The sequence below is a fragment of the Pyxicephalus adspersus genome, chromosome 4 (genome assembly GCF_032062135.1).
Source record: "Pyxicephalus adspersus chromosome 4, UCB_Pads_2.0, whole genome shotgun sequence".
In the NCBI taxonomy this organism is placed as follows: Eukaryota; Metazoa; Chordata; class Amphibia; order Anura; family Pyxicephalidae; genus Pyxicephalus; species Pyxicephalus adspersus.
In genome coordinates this window covers 127,533,280-127,552,118 of record NC_092861.1, presented here as the reverse complement: position 1 = coordinate 127,552,118, position 18,839 = coordinate 127,533,280, and the positions used below count along the sequence as shown (strand labels likewise).

The 18,839-nt window shown below is 36.6% G+C and overlaps 2 protein-coding genes across 2 annotated transcripts in view; both read left to right on the top strand.

Annotated features, from left to right (window-relative positions):
- OTOR (otoraplin) overlaps positions 1 to 18,839 on the top strand; it is a 291,057-nt gene that overhangs the window by 142,092 nt on the left and 130,126 nt on the right. The window lies entirely within an intron of this gene.
- Positions 1,973 to 18,839, top strand: part of PCSK2 (proprotein convertase subtilisin/kexin type 2) — a 99,388-nt gene continuing 82,521 nt past the window's right edge. Inside the window, exon 1 of the mRNA XM_072409590.1 lies at positions 1,973 to 2,400. Coding sequence (XP_072265691.1) covers positions 2,221 to 2,400 — 180 coding nt within the window. The 5' untranslated portion in view covers positions 1,973 to 2,220. The remainder of the gene's footprint in view (positions 2,401 to 18,839) is intronic.

Below are 18,839 nucleotides of genomic sequence, written 5' to 3'. Positions count from 1 at the left end.
ACTATTTTACCTGCCATATGATTTGACCTGTCCATTCTTTCCTGTGATGTGCATAGCTCTGCGAGGAGGAAATCCCCACTTAGATACGAAGCACAGAGAGGTGAAATCTCCCAGCCCCAGCCTTCTGCTTAGATCAGGTTTTCTCAACTAGGATTTTGTGGAACCCTAGGGTTCCTTCAGGGTTGGCTGGGGGTTCCTTTAGCAATGAGCAGTTTGTGACTCTCAGGTCATTTTAAGTGACCCCAATGATATTTTTGGCTATCCGTAAGGGTGACATTCTTCCCACTGGCCAGCAATGCAAGAGCAATTCTCACTGACTACCACGCTAATATACTGTGAGATGTGGATATACTAATTATAGCAGGGGTTCCATGAAGGCCTGAAAGGTATCTTAAGGGGTTCCCCCTATTGAAAAGTTTGACAAACACTGCCTTAGACCAGCAGCCGCCAAACGGTGGTCCACAAGAAAATTTTGAATAATGCAAATGTGTGACAGAGAAACAGACCACCATATTGGACTTGCTTACTGCCTCTGAAAGAAAACCTCCTTGCACCACAGAACAATGACATGTACCTGTTATTGTAAAAAGCAAATGGCTTACTTACTATTGGAAGGAAATGCTTCTCATAATCAACAGTGCTGTTATGTAACTACTATTCTGCAATATTGTTAGCAAACTGAAACAATTGTTAGCAAACTATAAAGGTACCCAACACCGGAATATATTACACTACAGTACAGTGATTATAAACTGGATTAATGTAGCCGTACACAGACCACACTGCACTGCAGGTTACAATTGACTGCTATCATCTAATAGAGCCATCATGATTAAAACATGTAGCTTTAGTACACATATATTATCTATTCTAAATAAAGAGCCACGGACCATGTCTCCGGTACAGATTGTAGGCTCAGGGTGATGGGCAGGTGGTCTCTGGACTCAACCCGCCAACTCTCCCATTGCAAGTCCGAGCTGGTGGGTTCTGTCATTATGACGTCACTCTCGGACAGAGGTGCCCAACAGGTGGATCGGGCTCTACTGGTAGATCCCAAAGGCAACGCGAGTAGATCGCGGAGCCCTGCCTTTCAAAATAAACTCTACCACGCAAGTTTTTATTGTTGGTAGGTCATTTTGCCTTGGTCATTTGAAAAGTAGCTTGCAAGCCAGAAAAGTATGGGGACCCCTGCTCTGGGGGAAGTTTCTTCCCCTTTGAGTGACACACGGCTCCTGGAGCATGCACGGTCCAGAGTCCAAGCATTTAGTGATCTGTAGGTCCGAAAAGGTTGGTGACCACTGTCTTAGACAGTGAATGAATAACAGCAAACTGATGAAGTCACATCTCTGCTCACTACTATTTCTCATTTACATAAGTTTTTGCTTCCAGTCCCACCCCATCCCTCTTCCATTTGGAGTTGATATCAAATGAAAGGTAATAAAACTAAAAATAATTATATTATTAAACGCAAAGCAGCATCATTTATATATTTTATTTCTTCAGGCTCTGATTGGTCACTGCAGACCATCCTTGCCCTTTCCAATCCTTTATCATACTCATGCACAAATCCTTGCATCTGCTGCCTGTTACAGTAGGACTGCCTAATGTAGGGTTATCCCTTCTCCCTGTGCTAAGCCCCTCTCTGTAGCTGTTGTCCCCTATATAGGGAATGACATGAGTTTAGCAAACAGTTGCCATCCCTGGTGGGTTTCCCCTGACTGAGCAGCTCCTATTCTGACAGTTGTGAAGCAGCTGAAAGACATGAAGGAATTCTCCAGGGTGCTGAATCAGGGAGCCACTGGCTAGGCACTAATGAGCAGAGCTTGACAAAGGAGGAGTGGGGAGCTCAGCTCTCTCTGTGTCTCATCCAGCTAAAAAGCCATTGGCTGGGAACCCTCTACACGTGACCTCCTTTGGTACTGGCTTTGAGCCTGAAATGAATTCTAGATGTAAGGAGGAGCTGAGATGCAGATTTGGCATCAGAAGTAGACTCACATACAGCTCAGCCACCTTAGGAGCAGAGTAGAGACTGCTTTCTTGCTCAGAGGGGAGATGCAGTAGGAAAAGGCACATTAACTGATTTAATTTTACTGCTTCAGCTCCTTCTTTCCTTCCCTTACCTCTGCATACACAATTTTTTTTTCTTTCCTATTTTTTTTTTTTTTTTTTGCTGACTTGCATCCTTTCCACTTCTCATCCACCTTGACAAAGTGAGAAAAGATGAAAGGAAGATCCCTCATGCAGTGTGTGATAGCTGGCTGCCTGGTGCTGTGTGCTAGTATTTCTGCCTCTGCTGATAGATCTGTCCTCACTGATCATTTTTTGGTGGACTTACAAGAAGGAGGAGAAGAAGAGGCTAAACAACTTGCAAAGGAATATGGCTTTGGTGGTGCCAGAAAGGTAAAGTCTTCCCCTTTCTAACCTGTACAGTCAGGATCTGGTGATTCCCCTGAAAGCTACAAACAGATGGAATATTATTTATAATTATGTAACTGAGCATTGCAAATCACCATTCTGCCTGCTGGAAGTCTTCTACCACAGGAGAATCCAGCAGCAAAGTATTATTTGTCTGTAATGGTTGTTTTTTTATTTGTATGGGGGCAGGGGATCTATTAAAAAATATATTAAGAGTAAGTGTGTGCTGTTGAACTGTCCAAGCAGAGCTATGAGATATAGATTATTGTTAGAACAGTGTAGCAAATGTACAGGAGATCATAAAGTTACTTATTAGCATCTCTGTAGGAAAAAAGATAACTGTACTGATAATTATGGGTCATGGAGATTGTGCACAGGAGATGGGCAATATCGGATTTGTAGAATAGGAAATGAACATATACTTTTAAATAAATAATGAGTTAAAAATAACATAGATAGAAATATAAAAAATGCAATAATATTTATAATTAATATATTATATACAAAACAAATATTTATTCTATCTTAGTCACTCACCTATCTATCTGTATCTATTCTCCCCGTTTTATCCATATCTATCTATCTATCTATCTATCTATCTATCTATCTATCTATCTAATAAAGTAGAAATAATTATATTTGTATGTAATTTACAGTGTCACTGAGCACTAATCAAAACCCATTGGATATTTCTGGTTTCCAGTTCTCGGACCACCGGACACACTGAATTTAGGATCTGGGAAGTTCGCTTACCCCTGTTATTAATCAGTATAAATGTTACAGGGATGCAGCGATCACTCATATTTTAATCGCACTATTTATCAGCTGATGGAGCATCCAGTTAATTAACCATGTTGGTGTATTAAAATAGACTAAGCAATTTGTGTCAGAGTGCTGGAATCTGCATAGTGTACAGTAATAAAGGCCACTTTGCTGGGAATGGGAGTCTGATGGGCCTGGTTACAGCACTAATTTCTTCATTAGAAAACAGCCACGTGTAATGAGGACATCACATGTAAGCTGTAATAGGAATAACCATCCTTGTGTAGTAAACAGAACAGGGCATTGTGTCCAGAATATTTCTTGTCTGATATAAACATTTGGTATTTGGTCCATGGTCTGCAAGACTTTGATGGTTGACCTACACCCGTTATCATCCTCTATTTAAACCCAATTTCAGGGACACTTTGCTGTTAATCAAGCTAATATATCATATGCAAGAAAAAATGACAATGTTGTAGATCAGACTAAAGAAATGTAGAAATCTCTATTACTTTTTTAACCATATTTACAATGCCAAGTATCCAGCAGTGGAAAAATGAGCAATTTTGCAACGTTTGACTTTATTCTTCACCTGCATAAAGTTTGAATGCATCTCTGCATTTGGACATTAAAGATAATTACTCAGAATGACTGCTATAATAATACAATGCGTAATAAATTATAACACTAACCAAGACGTATATTTTGGTGATATGATACCTTATTTATTATTTTAAGTTGTATTTTGGTGTCATATTCCTATTCATCAAGATACCAGTTCAAAGGATTAAGTGCATTATAGCGCTATCATTTTGTTTTTAATGCCATAATTTCCTAAATGATGTAACGCTGATATGTTATTATCTCCAGTAGTAATCTATTATCAAAATAATTAAAAAAGGTTATTGTGAAGATATTATAACAAACGTAGGCTTGAATGAAAATGAATATTTATTTAAACAGAGAAATAAAAAATAAAAAATATATTATTAAGAACTAATCTTTTTATTATGATTAATATTAATAGTCGTAAAATGTAGTATAGGCAATATAGATGCAATTCAAAATTTGTTAAAAAAACAAAAATACCAAATAATGATAATACAAATTATAGTAATAATAAAATCATAAAATATAATAATGGTATTGTATTAATAATAAAAGGCATACTATAGATACTGAGAATAAAATTTACATTGAACATGAACATTTACTTACCATGAATAAACAAGAATACAAATAATAATAATAATTATATTGATAGTTATTTTTAATATGTGGAATATTATTTATTCCCCAAATTTGTCACTTTTTAGCAATTTGTTTTTAACAACTGGTACTATCCCTAGAAATTTGGATTGGTGGACACCACTGGCATTGTAGGCAGTTGATGCAGAACTACCCCTTCTACCACCCCCATCTTTGGCCAGTAACCTTTAAAATGACACTATATGCCATGATCTCTGGACTGTATATGACTGGGGTCATAGGTCAGGTACTACTAATCCCAGCTCTATACTGCTTAGGTACTAAGACCATCCACCATCTTTCTATGTATTGGCATTACAGTCTATTAGGTCTTGTGACCTTCAGTAATCCTTATTCAATTATACCCAGAAAGAGATTGAGCAGTGTGTAAATAATTATATATATATATATATATATATTCAACCCAGTATATATACCGGTACATATAGATTCAACCCAGTTGTAAAATTGAAGTCTGAAAGCACCTGGGCTAATCAACATTAAAATCAGAAACTTACACATTAAGGACCACTAGTGCAAGATCATACGAGACATTTATATTATGGAAGGCATACAACATACAATACATATGAAAAAATTGCTGTCTGTATGATGGTATCTGTTCTAACTTTTTTGATATCCCAGATGGTACCTGAAGTTTATTTCATTTTATTATTTCATTTTATATCCTATAAATGAAGCTTATTGGGTAGCAATAGAGAAAAGACAGAAGAAGAACAGTCTTATGATGCAAACAGCATCATAATTAAAAAATAAAATAAAAAGAAGTAAATAAATAGAACTAAATGCAAATTAATAACATTTAAAAAGGATGCTGAGCAAATTTATTTGTAAATTTATTATATCAGCTGATAGGGCTACATAATTTGAACTGTTCGTTGTGTATTCACTGCACTTTGCAGATCACTGCTCTTTGAACTGTCTTATTTAATAACCTGGAAAGTGTAATTGTATTCAGAAAGGATTATTCCTGGAGCCTTCCTATTCATACTATAATCTACGCGGCTAAATAGAGATATCTCTTTCTTAATGGTTACTTCCCTTACTCATTTTTTGCTGTGAATTTTTTTGTTCTATGTAATGGATTATAAACAAAACAGGTTTATAAAGGCTGCAAGTTCTTACCATATTTTATTTTTAATTTGCTGTTCTAGTTTGCAGTAGAAAATTAAGTATGCCTGTGAGAGATAATGGTTAGGTAAAAATGTAAAACTGAACAGTAAATTAAAGGCATAGAAGACCATACTCTGCTTTTATAAGGTAAACATTTAAAGTGGATATAAATTCAATGATAAAATATAATTTTACTAGGTTAAGCTAATTTCACAAATTATTTTCCTAATGTTTTAAAAACTGAAGCTTTCATTAAACAAGTAGCTGGTGATCCTGCCATGAAGTTCTTTGTTCAGACATCACTGCACCACACCACAAGGTAACAACACTCTGTACTTGTCTACTAATTGCTTTCCTTCAATGTCATTCTGTGCTTCTAATGGAAACTATAAATGGATATACCAAAGCTTCATGCATAGCCATGTCCATCAGGAATCCTTACCAGAGCAATGACATGCAGCTGCATATCATACGGGTGCATGTGGACAGAGATTGCCAGCAAAGCGGGATAGGATAAGCAGTGCTGAGAAGGAAAAACATTGCAGTTGTTTAGGATGCTCTCCATTTAGGGTTTAGACCTCCCTTTGCCTTTCTTTTACTCCCTTTTGGTAAATTAGTTTGCACACCTTGTAGAGCCCAGTTTACATCTTCTGATTTATGAAAGCACCCCAAGGCTGGAGAGGATACACTTTAATCAGTGAACCTGGGTGATCTGGAAAACAGGGTATGAATCTGGTCCAGGATTGAAAACACTTGCTAACAAATAGCAAATGACTTTTAGAAAATCCAGTCCATGTTTGCTGGATCAGTCAGCTTCACTGATGAAAGTATATTCTCTCCAGCCTTGGAGAGCTTTAATAAATCAGGCGCTAAGTGTCCCAACCCCTGGGAGTGCGTGTGTGCATGTGTGTGTGTGTGGGGGGGTTATACTATTCCTACATTAGAGGTGGCAGACAGTTCAAGCATATCTCCATCTTTTTTGGTGTAAAAATCTTCATTTATGATCATGTTATCTTTCTCCCCAAACCAATACTTTAGTGTGACTGCTTTCGTGGCTTTTATAGGTTTGCAAAGGTTCAAACTGAGGACCAGAAAGAATGGCTTGTAGTCAATAAATGGTCCCCAAGGTGTAATGCATCTTAAACCTCTCAGCTTAATTTACTTGATGACATAGAAACTACAAAGCAGGCAGATTTACAATTTTGTCGTTATCAGATCTCAGCTTGGTCACTAAAATCTTACATAACACGATGTTGTCATTGCAAATGTTGTATTGAAAATTTTCAACATGTGTTGAAATAATTCTTAGGTATCTTACAATCGGGGTTCATATTCTGATTCCTATGATGGAGTGATGACTGCCTTCTAGTTGTGCTGCTGCCTTGCCAGTCCTGGACAGTAATGTGCAGCTATGAATTGAGTTGGTACGTATACATGAAGTGGCTGAATGAGATCATAAGCACAATTAAAAAAAATCTGAAAACAGGATCTTATATATGTAATTTATTAGTAGTTTGGTACACAATAGTATTTATTCTATTTAAAATGTGTATACCAGTTAATATGATACTCACCAAAACAATCCCTGGTGGAGATTCATTTGCTTCAATTGCAACAAATAGACCTAAAAGATTCACTGCTTTATAAATAGACTCTTATATGTTATGTGGCCTTTTATACGGAAACTGAATAAGGTATTCCCTTTTAAATTGATTTACATGGGGCTGGTAAAATCACAAGAATTATATTTTTAATCCACTGAATTAATTAAAAAGTACAAGCTTGCAAAGCCGACAGCACCTATTTGCGTAACAGTAACCATAGTGTGTCAGCCAGTGGTTGCTAGTTCTTTAATAAATAAGTCATTGTGATTGATTGATACCAGAGATTCACAGAAAGCCATTAAGGAGGGTTTCAGTGTTAGTTTATTCCAGTCACTAGAGGAAGATTTAAAGCAGTGTTTGTACAGGATATCTGATACAAATCATATCAGTTTCAAGGTGAAATTGCATTGAAGTGAACCTGTGCAATGCCCATGCTAGGTAAAACACTGGCTACATTCTGCAGGGGGTACTAGAGACGGATGGTACTGACCACCCAACCGACATTCCGGTGCAATTTATGATTTTCTAATAGTGTAAAAGTAAGGCAATACACCTCTCTCTCCACCTTATGTGGCAGCAACTAAATGCTCAGGCTCATCAGAATATTGATTTTTAAAAGGTGAGGAAGTGCCACATGTTGCCCCCATACCTGAGAGTACCGGATATTTTTTGGATCATTGTCAGCAAATCAGAATGTCGGGAAACAAGAAATTAAGGACCATTGTATTAAAATTATTGAGTCCTGGTAATTGTAAATGGGTAATACATACAAAGATAGCAATCATTATATAATTTTGTCTTTTGTATATTTAAATGTCTTTAATTATATTTTTCTTCATATTTGTCACCAGGTCAATATTTCCATCAAAGGTGTCCGTTCAATTGAGGCAATTCGTTTAGGCATATAGTCAGCTTTTATTCATGTGGTTTACTTTTAACAAAAAAATATAGATTTTACTATTAGAATAACAATTAGTTAGAGCAGTGATAATCAACCTTTTTACCATGGGTGAACCCTTTAAACAACTTTCATGTCTTCAAGTGTGTTGGTCAGTGGGTAGAATGTCACCTATACAGATGATTGGTATCAGTTAAACTGACCTGAGAGGTACACAATACTCATTGCTAAAGGAACCCCTAGCATCCTCTAAAGGAACCTTATAGTTTTATGGAACCCTGGTTAATAAACAGAGTTAGATGGAGTTTTGACTTCATGCAAACACAGGGAGAACATACAAACTCCTTGCAGATTGTGTCCTGGCCCAGATTCGTACTTTGTACCTGGTGCTGCAAAGGTAAGAGTGCTAGCCACTAAGACATCCATGCTGCTATTACTATTAAATTGCATTTTTAAAGTGCTAACATATTATGCAGCACTGTGCATAAAATAGGGGTTGCAAATGACAGATACAAACAATGACCCAAGAGGAGGAGGGGGCCCTGCCCAAACAAGCTTACAATCTATGAGGTGTGGGAAGTAGCACACAACAGATGGGGGATATGGAATGGTGGGTGAGTAGTGAGGGTTTAGGTGGGTTTGAAAAGATAGATTTTATGGGCTTTTTAAATTGTGCAGAAAGTAGGAGCAATCCGAATAGGACAAGGAAGTTCTAGAGAGTGAGGGCCGACCTAGAGAAGTCTTGGAGCCCTGCAGTTTACGAGGTGATGAGTAAGGAAGTCATTAGTAAGTCATTAGAGGAAAGAAGAGTTTGGCAGTCCAATCTGCCTTTTAACTACAACCCCTTTTTAATTAAATTAAAAAAAAAGCACAGTAGGGCATTGAGGGGTCAGTAGTATGTACGCCTATTACTTTGCTTGGATACTGCAAGCGTGTGGCATTATAGGCAGAACCCAACTGGTGCTACGTTGCCCACCATGTTCTTACCAGTCAGGGGAAGAACACTGGAAACATAGGAGGAAAAGAGAAGCAAATGACAGCTGTTTCTTTAAATAAAATTAAATTCTATCTCTGTTAGTGATAGCCAACAGTAAAATACATATGTCAAATGCCAACGAACAATTATTATCTTACTATCTGATTGGTAGCTGTGGGTATGTCAGATAATAGGACACTCTTAAAAAAGAGGAATCCGTTACCAAATTCAAGCTTGCAGCAGTTAACTAATTAAAGGAGGATGTTTCTGCTGAGTAAGGATTACTGTTACAGTGTAATCTAAATTTCACTTTGGGTGCATCCATTTGGAATATTTATCTGCTGTGTTCAGACACAGAGCGGCGTTGTGTGCTTCCTACTGCATGCTTCAGAGATTTAAATATGCCAATATCTCTACTGTTCCACTTTGATTACTTGACAGTAGAAGAATAAATGTAACAATAATAAGTGATTTGTGTGATGTTTTAGTCTGCTCTACAGCAGTGTGATTTTGTGACAGATTTGCTTTAAGTAACTAAAAATGAAACCCGTCGCTGGGCTACATCCAACCATCTGCAACTTTGCACGTCTGGAAATAAGTAATTTTTAGTTTTGTGTAATTTACAGTAATCAGAATTTAAACGCCTTACAGCAGTGTTTCTTAAACAGGGTTCTGTGGAACCATAGTGTTCCTTTAGAGGTTGCTGTAGGTTCCTTGAGCTTCGAGCAGTTAATTTGTGGCTCTTAGGTCAGTTTAACTGACACCAATGATCTTTTTGGCTATCAGTAATGGTAACATCCTTACCAATGGCTATCATTGTAAGAGGCTTTCTTCCCCCTGACCACCATGTTGACACTTGTGGAAAGTTTTTTAAAGGGTTTCCCCTTGTTAAAAAAGTTGGAAAACACTGCCTTACAAAATCCGATACTGTTACTTTGTCTTTTTCCGTATCAGTCACATTTAAACTTCCAGCAATGACTTGAGTTTGAATGGTGTCTATGATAAGTGTCTGTTGCGGCCACACACTGGTTCGCGGCTAGGTAAATAATGGACATCTCTCAAGTGCTGATCATATACCTGGTTACCACCAGGTTCTGTCAATTCAACTCCTCCCTCCAATAGTACAGAGAGTTTCCCCTAATGAATTATATTATTTTGTTCAAAGTGGGAGCAGCATCAATTGGCCAAAGAATGGGAAAGGTTGCTAATTTATCTGCATTTGATTTGCTACATTTTTCTGCTGGTTTTCATATAGAGACACACCAAGGAGCAACATGTAGGTGAGTTTATGAATCGTTTAAGTAGGGGTTCCTAGATTAGCAGATTATTAACAAATGAAGAGGAAGAGGTTGGAGGGTTTATCATAGTATGCTGTTAAATTTTGAGTTTTGTATACATTGTAGACCTTTCCTAATAGGCAAGTGTTGTGCTGCACTGCCTGGATGGAGTTCCATGGAGTTCCATGTGTTGTCATAAAGCAGTAGTGGGAATGGGCCTTTAAACAAAACAGCATAAAATACAGCTAAAATATGGTGTATGTAGGACATAATTTTAAAAGAAAGACACTATAACTATTTGTTTTTCCATCTGATTCATAAAAATTAGGCTTGAGTGTTTATGAAGGGCACACTTCTCTTAGTGCAAGAATCAGAAAGGCGTAAGCTCTGTGATTGGAGAAGAGAAAGTCGTGTGATTTTTGGCAGGTCCTATACCTAGGCACTTATTTTTTTACCCAAAACTTTTATTTATTTTCAACACGCTGCATTTGCTTTACAGTCTTGAAGCTGGCACAGCCAAGAGCCAGTCTGTGCAGCACATTGCTGTGCTATATACATACGATCTGTATTTTTTATACGAGTAATATGCTGGATGTGCAGCCATATTGTTGTTTTTTTAAATTTTTACCTAATTTTTACCAAAGAAATTGCAATTTTGTTCAGCCAATTTTATCAAATATAAATTTTGGCCTTTGTAGAGCCAATTATGAGTCACATGTGGTTCCCAACTATGCAATTTATCTTCTTGGTACTCCAATGCAACTCCCTAAGTCATTATACCTCATTAGACACTAAATCGGCACAACAATGTCAGTAAATATTTAGGGGAATGAAATAAAGCTAAAATAGGCATTAGCAACGTGATCATATGATCATGTGTGTACCATATGAATGGCTTGCCAAAATGACACATAGTGGCAGGTTGACATTTCAATCGCACATTTAGCCATTTGTCTACACATGTACATGTAGCCCGTTCTGCTTTCTTAATGATATTCAGTCCATGACCATGTTGGTCCTCACTTGAACTTTTAGTGGGCTATAATTAGACCCCGTCAGTACATTTGTGCAGAGTATAGTAAATGTTGAAAATCCGATCCAGATTCCCGTCTCTTTTTTTCATCTATCCAAGATTTACTGTTTACTATTGGCTGCTGCATTTTACACATTCATTGTTTTTGTATTACTTTATGAAATCAGGCTGCAATAGTATGTAACAAAGATACATTTCAGAAGTTTGACAATTATTACCTTCTGGATATAAAATTGATAGGTGTGCATTTTTAAATATGGAACACTTGGGTTCCATGCAGATTTGAGCATTTTGGTAATGCATGGTTGTCGTGTGTTACTGCAATGCCTTGCACTGCTGTTGTACAACGTTGGATTTTTTTGATGTTCCCAGTGTTCCCCATTGCATCTCTTTCAGCTCAGTTGAAGTGGTAGGTAGAGGAGAAGCGCATTATGGTGGGTGCTGGAGGTGAAAAGTTACAGCATACGTAAAGGAGATATATGAGAATAACAAAAGGGTATGGAGGTGGGGAAAATTTTAGGGGATATAGGAATAAGAATAATTATAGTTATTGCCTCTAGCTATGGTTGACTTAAGGTTGGAACAATAGTCTTATGCACATTGCTCTCAGTAAAGCAATCATCTATCTTAAAATGAGTATTTGTCCATCTTTATGTCCTCATACTAGTGATATTAACACATTACAATAACCCTGTTGTATAACAGCAAGAGGAATGGCTTACTACATAAATAAAGAAGCATTACCTCTCAGCCCATTCTGCTTTCCTGGAGTTAATATTTGTTTACTATAAGTGAGTCACTTAAATTAGCTGGCTGGCAGAAAGACAATGGAGATGAAAATAATGGGCTTGCTTATTTTATGTAGTATAACAATGTGTCTGGGTGTACAGAAAGCACAAATAGCAAAAGGATATAGAAAATGATATAGAAAGCTATGTTTATTTTAGTTCCCCTATGTCATGAGCACACAGATCTCTTATTTCTATGATATTTTCATGGGATCCATTTGGTTTGTTTAGTCAATGCAAAGAGTAATGGTGTGCAGTTAAACCAGCAATCAGATTGTAGCTCTCATTTGTTGAGAACAGTGAAAGTAATGAAGTGTAATATGTGCTTGATTGCTTTAGGCAGTTTATTCAATCTGTTAATGGTGAATTTTGAAAACAAAATGAAAATACACAATTGTTAAGGTATAAAGTTTTACTAGATGGAGAAGGATGGCATGCCGCTGGCATATCCCCATTTATGCAGATCTTTAAAAATTAAGCCAAAAATAATAATTTTTAAAAATTAAAACTGCAGTATATCTAAAGCCTAAATGTTCTAAAACCGCAGTCAATTTTTTTGCTTCCCATGCTTTGACCATCCTGATTGTACAGGCCATCACCTGTCACTTTAAAAACAATCTGGCCTGATCGCAAATTTTCCAAATGGAACTATAGTGTGAGGCAAACCATCACATTTGTAAAGTGTCCTCACTGGATGATGATATTCCCTCTTTTCTGGTGGCAACTTTGGATTTGCCCCCTTTCATACCTGGTGGCATGAGAGAGTAAGTCTTCCAAAAATAAATGATTTATTTCAGTTTGATATATATATGTATATATATATATATATATATATATAAACTGAAAGAGCTCCCCTTGTCAAGTCTTAAAGACAAAAAATCATTCATAGGGAAAAAAAAAAGAATAAAAATCTATGCGCTAAAATATAAAAGGACAACCATGATTTTTGTGTGCCATCAAGACGCACTGTGGGGGTTAATATTAAAGTAATCAAATCAGTTCATGTGTGCAGAAGATAGAAGAAAATACACATTAATTTAAGAACTATTGGCTTCCTGTATAAGTAAACAATTGTCCTTCTAGAAAGACTGATAGACCCCATTTCTAAAGAATGGGCATTGCAGTAATTGGCACAATTGCTGGGTAATTTATTTGTGTTTACTGACACCAATGTGGGGTATTATTGCAATCACTGATTCCAATAAGGCTTATTTTATTCTCACTTTCTTTTCTATATATCTTTTGGTACAGTGCAGAGAATGCAGAAGAAATAATATTTTCAGGTGCTGGGGTGTATTGCAGGTCATACTTTTTTTGATAGGCTGTCTTAACTTAACACACTTCAGTCTGGAGTATGAGTTCCTAATTTGCAACCTTCTTGATGTGTTGGGGCCACACTTGAGACTATACTGTATAGTAATATATTTTTCTAAAACACCTCCCTAGTGTCCAACAGTCCAACGTCACATACCTATAGACAAAACCACATAAATATAATTTGTATTACTTTGGATTGGATTGGATACAGGACTTTGTATTGAATCCAATACAAAATATTTGAATTTCCCGCTACAATCCCCATCGACGGGCGCATGCACGGATATCATCAGGAATCGTCGAGGAACGCATACGCGAACGCCGGGTGCTCTAATTCTTTCCAAACTTCCGTACTTCCATGCAAAGTGTTACATTTTTTGCATGGAAATTTATTTTAGATTGTAGGCTATAATTCACTGAATTACTCAATGATTACTTATAATTCACTGAATTACTGCATAACCCACCGAAATATGTCCAAAATGTTAAAAATGTAATAATAAAATTTTTTTTTATAAAACAACAAAAAAAAACCAGGTTGCAAAGCTTTGTGACGCATTTCTACAATTTACAACACAGAAAACAATGTGAAAAAGAATGTCAACCCACTGTGATGAGCTAAGAAATCACCCCACAGTATACAAAAAATGTTATAGTTGCTTAATACTTCCATAGTGCTTTAGCATTCTTGGTATAACAGTACATGATAAACACGCAGACACATCTAAGCAACTATTCATATGACTTATTAGTATCAGTTAATTTAGTGTTTTTACCCCACAGGCCAGTTTCAGTTTTTAATACTCATGGCCAAAGGTGTTTCTGGCCACACAGTTCCATGAACCTATTAAAAATATAATGGTAATATACCACTTCTAGGCATAGATATTGAATATTCCTATGGATCATAGAAAGAAGAATGTGCCTGGACAACAGGTTCAACCAAATGTTTTGGAAAATACAAAAGTGATTGCGCAAACAGATTTTGTTTCTTTTCTAGATTAGCTTGTGAGACTAGGAGTATGGCCACCTATTGGTTCCAATAGGTCATCTATAAATGGCTTTATTGATTTACTGTTGCTTGCAATATGTAGGATGACTATGGTGGTGAAGTTTGCCACCCATCTGGGTTTCTAGTGTCTAAGATGAGGACTTAAAATTGAAAAGTGAAATTTTCCATCTAAAACTATGGTAGAATTAGGGGAAGGAAGATTCACACTAGCTGTGCAATTCCTAATCCATGCTTCTGAGCCGAACAAGGACAATGTAGTATTATGCAGTATTACATAAAATAAATAAATCAAATATTGAGAAAACTTATAATAAAATATACTTACCTTACACTTTGACTTCCACTGGCAGAACATATGAGTATGTGACATTATGGGCCCTCTACCAAAAGCCTGGGATACTCAAGTATGCCTGCTGAAGCTATTATGGGATTTATCTTTGATTTTTTAGTAATTTGTGATTTCTTTGTGTGTAATGCAGAATTTTTACATGTAGTGCTCTTAAGAATTAGCAGACCTTGCAGTTTTTTTAAGAAAGCTTGACCTGCATCTTTTTCATCCATACATAATATAAGGATTCTAGTACCGGAAATAGATCTTAAAATTAACGCAAACCCGCAGTAACCAATTTAGAATTTACTGCTATAATTGATTTACATGGGAATAACTAATTCATAGATGTTTACGGTACTTTGACTTCATCATTGACTTTTATGGGTCTATTTATACAACAGGGAATCTGAGATTCCCCTAAACATTCCCTGGTGGTAATCAATTACTGCTTTTGAAACACATAGACCTGGAAGATTCCCACCAGGGAATGCTTGAGGGAATGTTTGATTCCCTGTTTAAAAATAAAGCCATTAATGTAGTACTAAGTACGGAAGTTTACTGACTTATTTTACAAAAGATATTCCTCCTCCTCTCCAGTACTTACTGTAATTAAAATGCAGGCTTCTAATCAGAAGCTCGTATGTTGGCAGCAAGGCTTACAGCGCTCTACTTTGTTTGCAAGGTTTTGTCTGAGCCAGCTGGGTGTATTAATGCATAAGGCAGCTGTATAGACTTCCATGGGCTGCCCATTGATCTGTCCATTAGTTGATGTATGGGCAGCTCATGGAAGTCTAAGCAGCTTGTTCAACCAGCTTGAGGAAGCCTTTTACATAAAGCTGTAGCACTGCAGGTCTGCCGGCTGCCACAATGCAAGCATCTTATCAAAGGTCTACATTTTTTATGTGTGTTGTGAATACCGGGGTTTTATATGCTGAAAACGTTATTAAGATTTCAACTATAATTAAAATAAGCCTTTACCTTTCTTAAGTTAGTGAAAACTGCAGGCTGATTGTAAAACATGTCGAATGTGTTGTAATAGAAATTGAAATGAGAAAGAAGAATACTGTGTAAATGTTACTGCCTTTGTCTTGTCAGTAGTTAATTGTCTTTTTATTGATCCTATGATAATACATGGTCAATTAGCTTGGAAAAAACAAAGCCACTGATTGCCTATTTGTGAGATAGGTGGCATCTGTCCGGAATATGTATGGTATTCCTGGTAGTCGGAGTGATGAGCAATGTATAGGGATGTTAACTAATTATAGAACATATAGATTTTTGGAGAATGGGTAGTGAATAAAAAACATGCAAAGGTTACATAAATGGTTTTCCTCCAGGTACTCACAGACATGTAGTTGATTTAATAAAAGAGTGGAGAATGTTCACGTTGCAAAGTGATTTTCAACTTAACTTGGTAAATAAATTAAAACTGTTCACTTCAATCATCCAATCGTGTGCCAGCAAAAGTTGTTGTCTTTTTAAATTTTCTTGCACATGATTGGGCATTCCTAGTAAACTTAGTTTTTCTATAATATATGTGAACATTGGCATTCCAAAACAGAAAATTATTTTAATAAATCAACACATAGTTTGTGATAGTTATAAAGGAGCTGTGATTTGGTGTCCAATTGGCTTCAGAAGTTTGTTGTTGTACATGCAGGGCCATTCTTGTGCTATTGAGAGGGGAAGGGGGAAAACGAGTGATACCTCACTGTGTGCTCTGCCATAAAAGTTAACGGCAGTAGTTCCCAATTGGTCATACATCAAAATGACCAATTGGGAAAACATCAGGCGAGTGTTGTACACATGTCAGATTTTCGTCCAAGGTGAGCATATCCATTCATCTTAGTCCACTAAATTCTGATGTGTGTACATAGCTTAAGCCAAAACTGGGTGATAAACTGAATGTTTGTGGGGTACCTAATTTTACAAACTCACTCAGCAGGACAAAGCTGGTGGGAAAAGCCAAATATTTGGGTTTTTTTTTTTTTCAAAAATGACTACTGAAGCACTGCATTTATGCGCAAACTCTCTCATTAGAAGATACAATTTTGACCTTACCTCTAACCAGTCCCCAATGTCTTTCTTTGCAAGAGTTAGGTGGATGAGTGATGCCATTCCCTATGGAGAATGACGCAGCTGGATCATCAAGAAAGATTTTTACCAGGGAAAACATTTACTGATTGTGTGCAGTATAGAATACAGGATTGTATTGCATTGTTCTAGGAATACCTCATACCCTACAAAGCATGTGGTCTCCTTACTTCAAACCCCTTCCAGTACACGTCTTTTACAGCCAGAATCACTTCATGACCTTAAATGTCTTCTCAATTTCCTTGCTATATAACAATGGATATTGTTTCACCCCTGGTTATTAGACCGTATATTAAGAGATGTGTTACGCTGTTCCTCTCTTTGTAAACACTCCCGTTCTTTATGGTTAGGGGCGCCAACATCAAACCAATAGTTCTGTTGTAAAAATCGCATCCACTTATCCATTCTAAAGTGTCGGTGTTGAGATTTAAAGCATGACCTTTTGTTTGTTGGCTAGCTCAGTGACATTTACTAAAGCCCAGAGCTAAACATGAAGTACAACAAAATATATACAGCAGTTCTTTATTGCTTGAAGGAGATCTGTAATCTTTTCAAAACCAGCGATTAACTCAGATTTGTCATGGACTGTAAACTTGGAGAGGGTAAGCAGGGCGGGGAAATGAAAAACTTCTAAAAATATTTTAAAATAGAAAATATCTTTACAGAGGTGTTTTTTCATTATAATTTACATTATAATTCTTTATTTATTACCTTAAATTTGTGGCTGATCTACTATGGAAGTAAAGCGTGTTCATTTTGCAGTAATTTTTAAATTTTGTTCAGTGAAAGAGGTGAAGTGGTGCTGACTTCCCTTGCACATGGCTAGGAATTGTTTGTTAAGTGAACGTTCATCACATTTACTAATTTAAGTTTAAATTTCCTTGCAAAGTTAGAATTACTGTGCAAAGTCAACAGGAATTACTCCTTTATTAATCAGACTTTTCTTATAAGTTTTCTATATTATAATTGGTGCTAAAAATTATTTCCTAATTAGGTTGGTATTTACTAATAGGTACCGCGGGCACTTCAGGTAGCTAAGATGATGCTAAGCAAAGATCGGAATGAACAAGGACAACGTACCATAACTTTCTGCTGGCAGAGATGGCAATGTCTTGTGCAATGGATTAACACAGTTTGACATGCTGGGCTTTCTTATTAGAATGTGTTAAAGTGATGCTGGGCTTTCTTATTAAAGATCTCAGCATGCTTTTCATACTCAATGGCCTGTGTAAGCTTTTTTAAATTTTAACAATTTTGAATTGTTTTATTGGTTAAGTGCAAATTTTATACAAATTATTTAAATGTAAAAGACATCACTCTATAAATTTTCAAACATTCTGGAAAATATAACTGAATATACCCTGTTGTAGTTTTGTACTAATAAATTACAGCATTGTAAAGACAAAGTAATATATTCTTCAAAATATTATTCTGCAAAACTCTTAGCAAACTGTATTGTGGATCTGTACCTGCTTTTCTTCTCTATATACTGAGACAAACTCTTGCCAATGAATTTGTTAACAATTAGAGCTACCTAAAAGTCTCCGTTGACATTTCTTGTGGTGTGTTTTTCTGCACATGTGTGTTGAGCATACATTACAACATACTTTGCATGCCACTGTATACATTTTAAAGAGCACTAATACAACACACAGGAGTTAAATGCTCTGCCTACAATGACCACACTATATTCTTTGATGATACCACAAAAACTTGTAATTAGGTTTAAATTTCTTCCAAACCTCAAAGCCAGTTAAAAGCTCTGTGGTATGAGTCTAGACCAGGGGTGCTCACACTTTTTTGGCTGCACAAGAAAAAGAACTGCTAATCTGTACAAAGGTATCTCGGTAATTGAACCTTGACACCGAGTCTGAACTGACTTGGCCACCCAGCCCTGCTAATCTCAGACTGCCCTCCCGCCCTCTCTGCTTCCCTCCCCACTCCCTACTA